At 37.1% G+C, this 17410-nt stretch overlaps 1 protein-coding gene across 2 annotated transcripts in view; it reads right to left on the bottom strand.

Moving 5' to 3' along the window:
- The window catches only part of AP3B1 (adaptor related protein complex 3 subunit beta 1), a 263029-nt gene that overhangs the window by 222747 nt on the left and 22872 nt on the right, over positions 1-17410 (bottom strand). For both annotated transcript variants that reach the window (XM_082621919.1, XM_082621920.1), the window contains exon 2: positions 5587-5662. In XM_082621919.1, the coding sequence (XP_082478045.1) occupies positions 5587-5662 (76 nt within the window). The remainder of the gene's footprint in view (positions 1-5586; positions 5663-17410) is intronic.

Genomic DNA, 17410 nt, shown 5'->3' with positions numbered 1-17410 from the left:
AAGGAGACTAGGCGACTGAATTTTGGAAGCACATCTTGAAACAGACCAACCATGCTCTTACTGAATTTTTAAGTTGCTGTTAGTTTGATATTAAAGCAAAATTAAAAGATGTCTTAGTTTTCCCCATGGAACTTTAATATGTCAAAAGCCATATTGTCTAAATGTGTTCCTTAGGCAAATACTGAGTAGTGTTTTAAATTCAAATATAGGGCTTCTACTGTGAACATATAAGAATGATTAATATTCTTTTTAAAGACTCTTTTCTAAATCATACATTCAGGAAATATTTTAATTTCATGGTCAAAGAATGGTGATAGGTAATACCTGTTGTTTTCTTTTCTTTTCTAGTAACTAAGAGGAGATCCTTATTTTATTTGTTGTAGCAAATTCCTATTTGAAAACTGGGCAAATGGTATCATATCTGGCCAGCTGCAACCTCCTGCATTGACCTTCCTTCCTAGGGTTTCTTTGTTGTTGGGACTCTTGATTAAGTGGCCTTGGGTTCATTTTGTAATTTTGCTAGTCATCAGCAAATTCACTTGCATGACATTATTGCCAAATGAGAACACAGTTGAATTACTGTGACTGTGGTGTAGGGTAGTGCCATGGAGAAAACTTTGTTTTCTCAACAGAAAAAAAACTTTGTTTTCTCTACAGACTACAGAAATCATGAGTGAGGTATAAGTAAACCGAGACCCACAAAGATCCATGAACCAGAAGAGAGAGTTCAGATGTAGATCAACAAACACACAGTAAACTGATTTTCACTTGAAGCTGAAATTCAGTGGGGAAAGGACAGCTTTTTAATAACAAAAGGTGGAATATTTAATAACAAATAGAGGAAAATCAGACATGCATTCGGCTCTTAACCTCACACCATACATAAAAAATAATGCAAAATGGATCATAGACCTAAACATAAAAGCTAAAAACAAGAGGGGAAATCTTTGAAAACTTGGAGCAGGCCAAGATGGCTTAAATAACAACTCATGCTATGAATCTAGCTTGACCCTAATCAAAAACCTCAACAGAGAACAAAAAGAAAACTATAATCCAACATCACTTAAATACACAGAAATATATCTACTTGAACTCTGCAGGAATATATTGAAACCAAGACTAGAACATTACAAATATTTCCAATAAAATCAGAAACAAGATAGTGTTGTCTTCCACCACCACTACTATTCAACATCATAGTGGAGCTTTATCCAAGCAAAGAGAGGAGAAAAACAAATGAGAGATAAAAATATTTGAAAATAAAATATAAATCTGTCATAACTTCTGGACAATGTAATTAAGTATCCAGAAAACCAAGCAAAGAAACCAAAAAACTACCAGATCTAAGAAGAGAGTTCACTGAGAAGGCCAAATGCCAGAAGAGAAAAGTCATTTGTTTTCCTATACACCAGTAATAATTAATTTTGAAAATATAACGAAGGGAACCATTCATAATGGCAACCAAAATTTAAAAGTACACAGGAATGAATCTAACAAGGAATGCTTAAGAATCCTTATGATTAGAAACTATAAAATATAAATATAATGCTACTGAAAGACAGGAAAAAAGGGAGGGAAGGGAGATGGAAATACACAAATTCCACATTACCCTAATCAAATTCCAAAAACTACTTTTAACAGAACTTGACAATTTGATCCTAAAGTTTATCTGGAAGATGAAACTTTTACTTTTTATACCGCAATATTATTTGAAAATTTACAAATACATATTTGTGCCACTTGCATAATAATTTTTTCCAGATCTATGGCGATATAACTGACATAGAACATTATGTAAGTTTAACATGCCAACAGGTACATGAAAAGATGCTCAACATTACTAATTATCAGGGAACTGCACATCAAATCCACAGTGAGGTTATTACCTTAAACCTGTTAGAATGGCTATCACCGAAAAGACAAGAAATAACAAGAGTTGGCGAGGATGTGGATAAAAGGGAAACACTGTGCACTGCTGGTGGTAAACTGGTAATGTGAGATAGATCTCACATATTTCTTATACACACACATATACATCCATCCGTATGTGTGTTGTGTGTAAAATGGGATATTATTCAGCCACGAGAAAGGAAGAAATCCTGCCATTTTGACAACATGACTAGATTCTGAAGACATTATGTAAAGTGACAGAATAACTTTGAATTAATGACCATTTTCCTACACTTAAAAGATCAAATTCCAGATTTACCTTTATACAAACTTCCTAATGACAGACAGTCTGTAACTACTAGACTAACTACTAGCATGGCTATATTTACATTTCTTTTTTTTTTAATGTTTATTTTTTCTTTTTTTTCTTATTAGTCAACCATTTTATGCACATCAGTGTATACATGTCAATCCCAATCTCCCAATTCATCCCACCACCACCCCCATCTCCTGATATATTTACATTTCTTTATGATGTTTATTTACATTTAAGTTACATTTATAATAGTCAAGTAGTCTAGATTATGAGAATATCAATTTTTATTTATCAGTTTGAAAGAGGAATATAGAAAAAACTACCAAATATCTCATTTTCATATTTAGTAATTTCAATAGTATCCTCAGATTTAATGAAATCATTTACCTTAATGGAATGTAAAGCCAAAGTTTAATGAAATAATGAAGAGCACTGCCTGCTTTAAATGGATGGCAGTGCAGGACTGTAACCTGCAGGACCGCAAGCTGAAACCATGCAAAGCAATCTTGATAACCAACTGTAAAACTTATAATGGATCTGTGACTTTTTTTTTTAAGTTTTATTTTATTTATTTATTTATTTATTTATTTATTTATTGGTTGAGCCAGGTCTTAGTTGTGGCTCACCAGCTCCTTGGTTGTGGCATGCAAACTCTTAGTTGTGGCATGCATGTGGGATCTGGTTCCCTGACCAGGGATCGAACCCAGGCCCCCTGCATTGGGAACACAGTGTCTTATCCACTGCGCCACCAGGGAAGTCCCGGATCTGTGACTTCTAAAAATTTTGTAGAAACATTTAAAACTCTCTTATTACTGTCAGTCAGAAATGTATAGGAAAATAAAAAACGACCAAGAGTAGTTTGAATGGACTCGCCTTATTCTCATCCTTTAAAGCAGGGGCCCCCAACCAGTACTGGTCTGCGGCCTGTTAGGAACTGGGCTGCACAGCAGGAGGTGAGTGGCGGGCGAGCAAGTGAAGCTTCATCTGCTGCTCCCCATCGCTCACATTAATTACCACCTGAACCAGTGGTCCCCAACCTTTTTGGCACTAGGGACGGGTTTCATGGAAGACAATTTTTCCGTGGATGGGGTTGGGGGGAAAGAGATGGTTCAGGCGGTAACGTGAGCAATGGGGAGGGGCAGCCGAAGCTTAGCTCGCTCGCCTGCCTCTCGGCTCCTGCTGTGCGGCCCAGTTCCTAACAGGCCACAGGACCCCTGGCCTGAACCATTCCCCCCCATTGCTGTACCGCCTGAACCATCACCACCACGCCCCACAACCCCACCCCTGTCCGTGGAAACACTGTTCTCCAAGAAACCGATCCCTGGTGCCAAAGAGGTTGAGGACCACTGATTTAAAGTACCAAGCAAGCAGGCTTCCCTGGTGGCACGGTGGTTAAGATCCACCTGCCAATGCAGGGGACACGGGTCCGAGCCCTGGTCCAGAAAGATCCTACATGCCGCGAAGCAGCTAAGCCCATGCGCCACAACTCTCAGCCTGCGCACTAGAGCCTGCGAGCCACAACTGAGCCCATGTGCCACAACTACTGAAGCCCACGCGCCTAGAGCCCGTGCTCCACGACAAGAGAAGCCACCGCAACGAGAAGCCCATGCACCACCACGAAGAGTAGCCCCCACTCACCACAGCTAGAGAGAAAGCCCGTGCGCAGCAACGAAGACCCAATGCAGCCAAAAATGAATTAATTAATTTTTAAAAAGAGAAAGAAAAGTACCAAGCAAGCATCTTTTCTATTCCTTGGTAAATTACTCCTTTCTAAGTTTGGATCAGCTTCCAACATTGTATCCTTTGTACTTTCAATGTTGTGAATTATCTCCTGGAGTTCCTCTAATGTGAAGATTTTTGGCAGCATCACTTCCTCTGGCATATCTTCGGCCTTTTCATCACAACTATTTTCCTCATTTATGTTGAAATCTTGCCTTAGTGAAGTTCCTCAAGCTACATATTTAGAGTCTCTCAAAAAGGGGCAGTGTCACCATTCCCACAGTCAGCTATTTCTCTATAACTCCAGCTACATTCTATCTGAATTTCATTTCTAGTGTTATTTTCATTTCCTTGCTGCATTTTAATCTTTGTTGACCAAATCCCTCTTTTAATTAACCATTTTTATAAAATGTTAAGTGGGCTTCTCACTGGGAAACAAGTAGGGACCACTGCTGTATGCTTCGCAGTCTGTACACAAACTGAATAATATAATACAAAGCGACCAATCACTAAAAATAACTTTGAAAGAAGTAACATTACTGGTCACTGATCATGATGCACATTTGTTATATACATAGTGAGTTGTGGACTGAAGAGTTAGTGATGAAGTTTGTACATTATGCAATTACTAAGTTAATATACCACGATATCTGAAATTTGAACCGTCTTGTTAGGGGACTGGTGTTATTTAACTAAACTGTGGTAACTGAAATTCAAATATCAAAGTCATGCAAAGCAAGAACTACCTGATTCTCAAACTACAGACTCTCAAACTCTCACATGGTGGCACTGTCTGCTGGAAAACAATATTGTTTCAGTTGTGTTTACACCCTACTACAGTAGAGTTTATTTGTGCAATTATGCAAATTTACTACATTTTGACCTTATACAAAAATTTCTGGAAAACAAAATCAGCAGTGGTGGTGAAAAATGCATAGTAAGAATAAGAAAGGTTTTATGAATTTAATTCCACTGAGACGAGCAGAACTCTTTAGCATCAAACAGTCACTGAATTAAGCCAGTTTTTTTCACTGTGAACGTAAACAATCAAATACAAAAAAAAAAAAGTGAGACCAACACAAGTTACAAAACTACGTAAGATTTTATATATAATCAGAAATGGTGTTATATTTAGTTCTCTGACAATGGAACCCTCTACATAATAACATATCAGTCCACTGTTTGAATTTTACATTACAACTTAAACTAGAGAAATGCTCTTACATTTACTAGTATTCATTAGAAGTTCTACACTGATAAATTGAATAAAGCATTTCTATTGGTAGTAATGGAACTTGAAAATCAGAAGCATGCTCACAATTTTTAGGTCATAGAATTTAGCTCATTAGTATCACTCTTTGTAGGAAGTCAAAATATTGTTGTATGTAATCTTATTTTGTCTTCAAACTGATTAGCACTCTCTAACGGAAGAAATACCTTAATATTAGAGATACAGAAATTAAAAAACAGAAAAAACAGAATAGGAACTCAAGTTTCTGAATTCTGTCACTTCATTACTTCGTCCAAAACATTTTAGACAGGAAATTTTAAGTTAATAATAAAGGGTAGGTTTGGTATTTAACATATTTTTAATATATATTTTTAATATATCACTACTTGTCATTTATCCAAAAGTCGAAATGATCTACTCTTTTACCTACCCCAACAATCCGTTTCATAGCATCCAATTTAGCAGAATCTTTGTTGCTCTCTAACATTTGCTTTAGATCTTCATTCCTATACAAAAGAAAAAATTACATATTTAGATTTTTACACTACACAGGTATTAAAACATGTAATTTTAATAATATAAGAATTAGAAATAACCTGATGTACAATGTTATCTAACTACTTTGTTATTTATAGTTAAAGATATATTTCTCATCTAACCCTACCAAATAACACCAAAGTGCTATGTTGTCACAAAGCCCATCAATAAAACAAAAATATAGAACTGTACCTCAATTCTGGGCAAAACATCAACAATCAGAGGCATACAGATTCTCTCATCCCAAAATTTCTCTTGTATAATCATCAGAAAAAAAGAGATAATTAAAATTCTTGAATCAGCACGAAAATATTTTCGTAAGCCAAAATGTAAGATCTTTCAGGACTTCCCTGGCGGTCTAATGGTTAAGACTTCGCCTTCCAATGCAGGGGGTGCAGGTTCCATCCCTGGTGGGGGAGCTAAGATCCCACATGTCTCGGGACCAAAAAACCAAAACATAAAACAGAAGCAGGGCTTCCCTGGTGGCGCAAATGGTTAAGAGTCCGCCTGCCGATGCAGGGGACGCGGGTTCGTGCCCCGGTCTGGGAGGATCCCACATGCCGCGGAGCGGCTGCGCCCGTGAGCCATGGCCGCTGAGCCTGCGCGTCCGGAGCCTGTGCGCCGCAACGGGAGAGGCCACAACAGTGAGAAGCCCGCGTACCGCGAAAAAAAAAAAAAAAAACAGAAGCAGGGCTTCCCTGGTGGCGCAGTGGTTGAGAGTCCGCCTGGGTCCGCGAAGATCCCACATGCCGCGGAGCGGCTGGGCCCGTGAGCCATGGCCGCTGAGCCTGTGCGTCCGGAGCCTGTGCTCCGCAAGGAGAGAGGCCACAACAGTGAGAGGCCCACGTAACAAAAAAAAAAAAAAAAAACAGAAGCAATATTGTAACAAATTCAATAAAGACTTAAAAAAAAAATGGTCCACATCTTTAAAGAAAAAAAAGAACCAATAGCAGTTATTTCTGCTTAATATGACTTCCCCCAAATAAACTGTTACTCAAAATAGAAATGCAAAGAATTCCCCATAACAGAAAAAAAAAAAAAAGTAAGAACTTTCTTCAGAATATGTCAAGAAAGAGCACCAAATGAAGAAAAGCTATGTGTCATTCACACATCCTTTTTTCTTCCTAGCTCGCAAAAAGAAAAAAACATAAATCTGTAGGGAAACCCACATCAATACTCCCTAATTCAAAGAATTAAGTTAAGGCAATTTTAACATGTAAATGAGAGGATGAGGTAATAAACCAGAGCAGTTAGTGATAAGGATGAAAATGTAGGACAGATTTAGGAACTTCTTGGAAGTTGAAATCAGTGGGAAGCAGTGACTGAATGTAAAGGGTAAGACAGGCACTCAATAAGGATGCCCCCATTCCCAGCTTGGATGACCAAGCAGATGATGATGTTACCAAGTAAGATAACTTTGCTGAAGTGGTAGACATTTTCTCCTTTCCAAAGCTGCTTGCTATACAAACATCCTTAAAAGGTAATTTAGAACAAAAACAATCAATGCCTTCATATAGAAGGGCTGCAAAAAGGAGAAAAACCCACACAGAATTGCCTCCCAATATTTTTTTTTTGGCTTACAACTGACCTGCTCCTATTCTTCAAAGTGAGCGTTCCCCCCAGCAATTACAAAATCCCTCCCAGCCAAAAAAAAAAATTCATAATTTGTAATATCTAATCATTTTTCCTTCAACACAGAAAAACATAATTTTTTAAAGTTATTATATAGCTAGACAAAGAGTTCTTAGACTTGACACCAAAAGCACAGTCCATAAAAGGGAACACTGATTAATTTCATCAAAATTTAAAACTTGTTCCAGGGAATTCTCTCTTAAGAAGAAGAAAAAAACAAATTACAGACTAGCAGAAAATGTTTGTAACCACATATATGCAAAAGACTAGTATCCAAAATATAAAAAGAACTCCCAAAACTCAACAGTAAAAAACAACCAATTCAATTAGAAAAGGGGCAGAACACATTGTTACAGACTGAATTGGTGCCTCCCCAAAGTTCACATGCTGAAGCCCTGACCCTCAATGTGACGTTATGTGGCAACAGGGCCTTTAAAAAGAGGTAGCTAACATTAAATGAGGTCATAAGGATGGGATTCTAATCCAAAAGGACTGGTGTCCTAAGACAGAGAGTGGTGCACATGCACAGAAAAAAGGCCTTGTGAGAATACAGTGAGAAGACAGTCACCTGCAAGGCAAGGAGAGAGGCCTCATGAGAAAACAAACTTGCCAACATCTTGATCTTGGACTTCCAGCCTCCTGGAAGAACTGTGAGAAACCATGAGAAATAAATTTAAGCCATCCAGTCTATGGTATTTTGTTATGGCAGCCTTAACAAACTATTACAGATTCTGGTAACAAGAAGTGAAGTGTTCTTGTAATAAATACCTAAAAATGTGGAAGTGGCTTTGGAACTGGGCAACAGGTAGAGGCTGGAACAGTTCTGAAGTGCATGTTTTTTTTTTTTAAACATGCCTTGAAGAGACTGTTGGTAAATATATGGAGTTAAAGGTGATTCTGATGAGATCTCAGATGGAAATGAGGAACATACTACTGGAAACTGGAGGAAAGGCAATCCTTATTATAAAGTGAAAAGAACTTGGTCCAACTATGTTCCAGTGTTTTGTGGAAAACAGAAGTTAAAAGTGATGAACTTGAATATTAGCCGAGGAGATTTCTAAGCAAAGTGTGGAAGTCACAGCCTGGTTTCTCCTACTGTTTACAGTAAAATGAGAAAGAAAGATAAATTTAAGGAATTGTTAAGCAAAAAAGGAACTAGAACTTGAAGATTTGGAAAAATCTCAGCTTATCCATGTTGCAAAAATCAAGCAACTGTCTTCAGAAGAGAACACCAGAGAACACTGAAAAATCATTTGATAATGAAATCACGGATGCCCCTCGTGGATTTAATCAGACATCTCAGCTGAAACCAGGAACAGAGATGGGATTATACCAGCAGAGACACTACCAGTTTGGACTAAAAGGAAGAGTTGGGACAAAACAAAGGAAAGCTGGATTCTACAGGACAGGACAATGTGAGGACACAGAGAGAAGACAGCCATCTGCAAGCCAAGGAGAGAGGTTTCAGAATAAATCAAAACTGCCAACACCTTGATCTTGAGTCCCAGATTCAAATGTGAGAAATAATGTGTCTGTTGATCAAGCTACTCAATCTGTGCTATTTGTTATGGCAGGCCTAGTAAACTAATACAGACATCAACAAACAATTCACTGAAGGAGATAAACAAATGGCAAAAAGCACATGAAAAGATATTCAACATAATTAGCCATTAGCAAATTAAAACCACAGAAAGATATCACGTATGAGAATGGCTCACTTAAATAAAATAGTGGCAACACCAAATGATAGTGAGGATGTGGAAGAACTGGATTGCTCACATACTGCTAGTGGGCATTGTAAAAGTCATAGCCACACTGGCAGTTTAGCAGTTTCTTATAGAACTAAACCTGCAATTACCATACAAGCCAGTAATTGCACTCTTGCGCATTTATCCCCAGGAAATGTTAAATTTATACTCAGGCAAATATCTGTATTCAAGTATTCACAGCAGCTTCATTCCTACAGCCAAAATGGAAAAAAAACCCTTCTGGAAACAACCCAGATGCCCTTCAGTCAGTGGGTGGTTCAACAAACTGTGGTACACCCACAGCATGGAATACCACTCAGCAGTAAAATGAAACAAGCTGTTGACAACTCAACAACTCTGATTAATCTCCACAGAAGCATACTGAGTGAAAAAAATTAATCCTAAAAGGTTACATACTATATTACTCCATTTATACAACATTCTTGAAATAACAAAATTATAGAAATGGACAAAGATTAGGGGTTGCTGAGGGTAAGGACAAGAAGCGGGAAGTGTGGATATAAAAATACAACACAAGAGATCCCTATGGTGATGAAACTGTTTTATCTTTACCTTTGGGGTAGCTACATGAAACTAGAGATGTGATTAAATGGGAACAGAATACCACCCCAACAAACACACACAAATAAGTACAAGTAAAACTGGAGAAATCTGAACAAGACTGGTGAAGTATGTCAATGTAAGCATCTTGGTTGTGATATGGTACTATAGTTTATCATTGAAGGAAACTGAATAAGGGGCACACAGGATCTCTCTGTATTATTTTTTATATCTGCATATGAATCTACAATTATCTCAAAATCAAAAGTTTAATTAGAAAAAAGTTATATGACAATTACAACTCATTTATAAGAGAAGCCTATTTTTAAAAACGGTCAAGAAATTTGAACAGATATTTCACAAAGTAAGATTAGGAATACCACTAAGTACATGAAAAGATACTTAAGGTCATTAACTATCAGAAAATGCAAATTAAATGAGATACCATTACACACCCATGAGAATAGATGAAAGACAATGACAATAACAAATGTTGCCAAGACTATGGAGCAACTAGAACTCTCACATGCTGCCAGTAGCAACGTAAAACAGTACAACCACTTCGGAAAACTGGAAGTTTCTTACAGATTTAAACATAAACCTACTATGTGATCCAGTCATTCCACTTCCCAGAGAAATAAAAATATTTCCACATAATAACTTAAATGAATATTCATAGCAGCTTTATACATATTAAAAAACTAGAAACAATCTAAATGTCGATCAGCATAATGTGATTTAGCCATACACTGGAATACAACCCAGCAATGAAAAAGAAATAACCACTGATACATGCAACAAGATGGATGAATTCTCAAAATCATTATGAGTGAAAGACACCAGACACAAAAGAGCATAATTTAATTCATTTAAAGTTCTAGAAAATGCAAACTAATCTGTAGTGATAAAACCAAGATCAGTGGTATCATAGGCAAAAGGAAAAATGGACATGAAAAGGACATTAAAAAATTTCTTATTCCATAAGAAGATGGAAATATTCTGTATCTTCTTAACTGTGGTGGTGATTTTACAGGTGTATACATCTGTCAAAACTCATCTAATTATAATCTTTAGGTGGGTAATTTGTCGTATGCAAACTATACCTCCATAAAAATGATATTAAAAAGTTTCACAGGGCTTCCCTGGTGGCGCAGTGGTTGAGAGTCCACCTGCCGATGCAGGGGACATGGGTTCGTGCCCGGGTCCAGGAAGATCCCACATGCCGCAGAGCGGCTGGGCCCATGAGCCATGGCCGCTGAGCCTGCGCGTCCGGAGCCTGTGCTCCACAACGGGAGAGGCCACAACAGTGAGAGGCCCACGTACCGCAAAAAAAAAAAAAAAAAAAAAGTTTCACAGTGTTTTATTCACATGTTGTGAATAAGACACTAATCGTCCAAAACAAGACCAGAAGTCATATATCTATTTCTGAGAAATACATTATTAAGGATGAGATAAGCCACATTTTCATACTCTGAAATTAGAGTATCACATTTAAGCTTCAAGCTTAACTCAAGAATTTATTTATTTATTTATTTATTTATTTATTTCTACAGGTTTTTTCTTTAATGTTTTGGTTTATTTATTTACTTTTGGTTGCACCGAGTCTTCATTGCTGTGTGTGGGCTTTCTCTCTAGCTGTAGTGAGCGGGGGTTACTCTTTGTTGTGGTGCACGGGCTTCTCATTGCGGTGGCTTCCCTTGTTGCAGAGCACAGGCTCTAGGCATGCAGGCTTCAGTAGTTGTGGCACACAGGCTCAGTAGTTGTGGTGCACGGGCTTAGCTGTTCTGCAGCATGTGGGATCCTCCCGGACCAGGGATTGAACCCATGTCCCCTGCATTGGCAGGCGGACTCTTAACCACTGCACCACCAGGGAAGTCCCTTATTTAAGAATTTAAATCACTCAATTTTATTTTAGGACATCAAGGGAAAATTCTCTTAAATGACTATAAGAAAATTGATAAGAAACTAAGACTGTAGTATTACCAACAATAATTAACTACTTGTACTAGTTATTAGTTTATGATTAGCAATTATTAATAGTTTCTACAACAAACTCTCCAGAAAAGAGATTTAAAAATTTACTCCACACAGCTCCTTCATGCAATATGGTTCAAGCACGCATGCACGCGCACGCACGCACACACACACACACACAAAAGTATCAGAAGCCCTTTCATCTCAGCTTAAGCTTAAAAGTAGGTGACAAGAACTTCCTTAACTACTCCAAATAGACAGCCTTGACAAAAAAGCTTTTCTTTGTACATTTTACAAATTTAGGCCTAATGTAGGCAAGTAAGCACTTACCAATAATGAATGACTGATCATGTGTTATTATGGGCTGAGTTGTGTCCCTTCCGAAATTCCTATGTTAAAATCCTAACCCCCAATACCACAGAATATGAATGTATTTATAGATACAGTCCTTAAAAAGGTCATTAAATTAAAATAAGGTCAACATGGGTTGGCCCTAATCCAATAGGACTGATTTTTTACAAGAAGAGCAGATTAGGACAGATACACAAAGACGAAAAGATGATCATGTGAGGGCACAGCAAGAAGGTGGCTATCTGCAAGCCAGGGAGAGAAGCCTCAGAGGAAACTAAATCTGCCAAAACCTTGATCTTAGATTTCTAGTCTCCAGAATCCAGGGAAAATATACTTCTGTTAATTACACCACCAAGTCTGTGGCATTTTGTTATGGCAGTACTAGCAAAGTAACATATAAGTTAAATGTTTCAAACTGTCATGGCAGTAAAAAATAAATAAATAAACAAATGGAAGCTAAGTATATTTTTTCCAAAAAGATTAAAGCCAATGGGATTTACTAAGAAAAAAATTTCCCTTTCTTTCCAAGCAGCTCATAAAATTAAATGCAATGGTAACCACTAGCAGGACACAAAAATAATTAAATAATTACAATAACTACTTTTCTCTAATTAAAAATACAGCTAGAAAATATATAAATAGTAAGACAGGAACATATAAGAACTACATCCGAGGATATACATCTACCAAATATAAAATACTGTAACTGTTCTCTGTAATGAATTCAGAATCCCTTCTTAAAACTTCTTGTTCTTTCACATTGCACTATTAACTGAAAAGGAACAAAAATCAATAAAACCACAAATGAGGTTTTTTCCCTTCTAATTTTTGTTGTTTTCCTTACTGACCATGTAGACTTTTACGAATGAAAAACAAAAACCTAAATGAAACTTTTAAAAACTCTGGAGGAATAAGAAAGTGAAAAAAAGCTGAAGTAATTAGATAAGAAGTAAATAGAATGAAAATGTAACCACACATATACATGTCCAAAAAAGAAAGAAAATTCATTTTCTCATGTCTGATCCCTTTTTTCCCCAAGAGTGTTCCACCAATCTTCTCCACCAGTGTTATCTGGAGAGAAAAGTGAGCAATGAAGAATAATGAAGTGTCAATTTTTAGGACATTCCAACCTCTAACCCCAGGTGCAATCATGTTCATGGCCTAATGGAAACTTGGTTTGTTCCTCTAAAGCTCGAGATGCCACAGTCCCCTTCCCAACCACCTTTAGGTCCTGACCCGCTCTCTCAAACTAAACACAAGAAAACACAAATTCAATATTAAAGCCAAAGGTTTTGCTCTTCATGTTTAACAGAAAAGATGGTCTTCAAAACCAATACAAATATCTTTTGTGTTAACTCACGTAGAGAGCTAATAACTTTGAGGTTCAGAGAAAAGAGACAAGTCCTAGGCACTGTTTCAAACTGATGTAATAGTCAACTTCTCAGATATGTCATAAATACCTACTGAAAATTCTGACATAAATTATATATCTCTTCACAAATTCCTCTCTGCTTGTCACCAAAACAGTAAAGATTGGGGGGAAGTTAATACCATAACACCTAGTTTACCCTCAAAATATGTTCACTTGTATTGAGCCATTTTAGGTCTATCTCCTTCATTATATGGATTCAAATATGGCCTATTAATATGTATTACTACATTAATCTTAGAAATTGAGAAATTCTTTTTGCTAAACATCAGAAGAGTTGATTCAAAACAGTGCTGAATTAGTAATATTTTCATTAACTCTTTACCAAAAACCAATATGTGTTTCAAATATTGTTTTTTAATTTACCTAGTTCTTCATTTACCTATTTATCTGTAGCTATCCAGCTTTGAGCATTAAAATACCAACTTTATTTTTACATAAGTGACATCTTGTGGTGTTAAGCGGTATAACTTTTCCTTTCATGATCAAAATATGCCTTTTTTTATAGTTTCAACGACCAGAGAAAAATATGTAACTGGAAGGTTAAAGGAAATCTTACTATTACCAAGAAGTCACTTTTATTTCAGTACCGTATAAAACAGCAACTATAATCAAAAAGCAAATTTTTATCAGTTACCTTTCAGAATTTAAGAAGTTGCAGGGCTTTTACATTGTATAAATTACCTCTTTTTAAAAATATCTGTAATTCATAACTCATTAAAACCTTCTACTCCTTTGAAAGGCAGTGTAAATGAAGGGGAATATTAACACTATGTAGCACTGTTGACATATTAACACTATGTAACACTGTAGCACTATGTAGCACTCTCTCAGTGCTTCTCCAAGTATGATGAGAAAGACTGGTCCAAGAACCATTGCCAATCCACAAACTTTTGTTACAAATCCATAAGGAAATATAAAAAGAAACTGAGAGCAAGCACTTAGAGCAATTCCACAGTGTAATTTTATATTTTTGAATCTAATAGAAAATTGGGGCTTGCATTTTTTTTTCCATTTCGTTTTTCTAGCAATTTATTTTTTATTCTATTTTACATAAGTATCCATCCATAATGGTTTGGAAATTTTTTTTAAAAAGGCCCTTCACCAGTTTGAGAGCACTGAACTACACAATTACTTCCTTCTCCCTCAAAAGAATCACCAAAATTTGTGTACTACAGAAAGCAACACCTGAAATTTAAGTCCAGGAATGATGGATTAAGAAAAGTGATAAGGAAGAGTGATTTACAATTGGAGGTACATCCCCAAAAGGATGCATCAAAATCTATGAAAAGGGGAGGGGTGGATCATTCTTAAGCCCTACCGAAAAATTCTAAAACATGGGCACCTCTTCACGCTTTGAGAACTACTCAAATGAAAGATGCTTCTACTCCAAGAGGTCCACTGTATACATGAATAGGTATGCAGAAAAAAAAAAAAGTTGGGAATAAGAGAATTTACTTTTTTCTAGCGTTATGCATCTAAAGGAACTGGCCTTCATAATTAGTTTACGTGCACAAGGTGAAGGCTTAGTAACTTTCAGTTCATTTAGGGCCTATACGTACGTCCCTTGCATGACGCTCAGAACCTTATGCAGTTTTTGGCACAAAGTATTCACTTAATAAATACAAGAGTGAATAAAACCAGAAAACTCTATCTACCTAATCATCCATCTATCAACCCTCTAAAAGGAGAAACCATAAATTATCCAAGTAAATATGAACTTTTCCTCCTACAGTGTTCACAAAACTAAAGAAAGAATAGTCTACAATTGCTATCGCAACATCCTCAACCCTTGGTAATCTTTTTCTCTTACTCCTCTATTAAAACTTCTCCACAAAAGTAACAAATAATTTCCTTATTTAAAAATCCAATGCAAAAATCTCATGAGTACTTTTTTTGGCTTTTTCTCACTTTTTAAAAAACATTTTTATTGGAGTATAGTTGCTTTACAACATTGTGTTAGTTTCTACTGTACAGCAAAGGGAATCAGCTATACGTATACATATATCCCCTATTTTTTGGATTTCCTTCCCATTTAGCTCACCACAGAGCACTGAGTAGAGTTCCCTGTGCTATACAGTAGGTTCTCATTAGTTATCTATTTTATACATAGTATCAATAGTATATATATGTCAATCCCAAACTCCCAATTCATCCCACCCACCCCTCTTTCCCCCTTGGTATCCATAGGTTTGTTTTCTATGTCTGTGTCTCTATTTCTGCTTTGTAAATAAGATTGTCTATACCAATTTTTTCAGATTCCACATATATGCGTTAATATATACTATTTGGGGACTTCCCTGGTGGCGCAATGGTTAAGAATCCACCTACCAATGCAGGGGACACGGGTTCGAGCCCTGGTCTGAGAAGATCCCACATGCCGCGGAGCAACTAAGCCCATGTGCCACAGCTACTGAGCCTGTGCTCTAGAGGTGGCAAGCCACAACTACTGAGCCCATGTGCCACAACTACTGAAGCCCGCACACCTAGAGCCCATGCTCCACAAGAGAAGCCACCACAATGAGAGAAGCCCACACACCACAATAAAAAGTAGCCCCCACTCGCCGCAACTAGAGAAAGCCCACGCGCAGCAATGAAGACCCCACAGAGGCAAAAATAATAAATAAATAAATAAATTTATTTTAAAATATATATATATGATATTTGTTTTCCTCTTTCTGACTTACTTCACTCTGTATGACAGTCTCTAGGTCCACCTATGTCTCTACAAATGACCCAATTTCGTTCCTTTTTATGTCTGAGTAACATTCCATTGTATATATGTGCCACATCTTCTTTATCCATTCCCCTGTTTCATGAATACGTTTAGATTATTTGATATAATTGACCACTACTCTTCCATCTTTAAATTCCCTACCTTAGATTCTGTAATTCTCTATTCTCATTTGGTTCTCATTTGCATTTGTGACACACAAATGAGAAAAAAATGGCAAAAATCCTTGCCCTTGTAGAGTTTTCATTTAGTAAGTAAAAAAACAAACATAATAAAAAAGTAAATTTTACAGTCATGAGATGATATGAGGGAAAAATAAAGCAAAGGGAGAGAGAATGCAGGAGGGAAAGGAGGAGGTAATTTTATACAGGGTGGTCGGCATAGGCTAAATAAAGAGACGTCTGAACAAAGATTTGCAAGTGAGGTAGTCAGCCAGTCAGATACTGGAGGGGAGGAACAGGGAGGAAGAGCACTCTAGGCAGAGACGATGAAGGAGGGTAAACAATACTAAAGGCTTTGGTGTTTACTCTGAATGAAGTCAGGAACCAGTGGAGGGTTCTGAATAGAGGAGTCATAATCTGATACACATACAGAATCATTCTGGCTGTTATGTTTCAAACACACTGTAGAGACTTCCAGGTCTGCCCATGGTGCTGTAGCTTGTAAGATACTAAGCCTGCCACAGAAAATGACTATAAAAGCTGGAAAAAACAAATAAAGTAATTTATTTGATCTCCGGAGAGATCAACCCATGCAGGCGGGACTTAAGGGGCCAAGATCCTGGAAAGAAAAGAAGCACACAAAGTGCACTTTTTATTCACATCAGCTTTTTTTCCCTGACTGCACTTCTCCAACTGCTATCGGAGAGAATAGAACCCAAGGAGAAATGACAGTTTTAAAAGACTGAGGACACAAATGTTAAAGTTTGGGGTTACCAAAGGCACTGGAACTTGAAGGGCAAAATTACAGAGGAGGGAATCAGTGAAAAGGTACACAAAAATCTGTGTACAAACTCCCTTCAAGTAGTTGACTACATTTTCACAGGGCAAGATTCTGGGAAATCCAGCAGAAAACAACAGCAGCTGGGAGATTAAATACCTGAGCAGAGATTTCAGGAGCCACACATTGCTGGGAAGAGAAGTTGGAAATCAAGTCTCCCAAGTAGAGAGGCACTGGTAAATACCCTGGCCTTTCAGTTAAGACCACAGAAGGGCCACAACTGAAAAGTAAGGATATTCCCTAGGAGTATTAAGAAAAACTGAAATAGACAAGACCTTTAAAAGCCTAA

This window comes from Mesoplodon mirus (genome assembly GCF_964341445.2).
Source record: "Mesoplodon mirus genome assembly, chromosome: 5".
Lineage (NCBI taxonomy): Eukaryota > Metazoa > Chordata > Mammalia > Artiodactyla > Ziphiidae > Mesoplodon > Mesoplodon mirus.
This window is presented reverse-complemented; position numbering and strand designations above follow the sequence as displayed.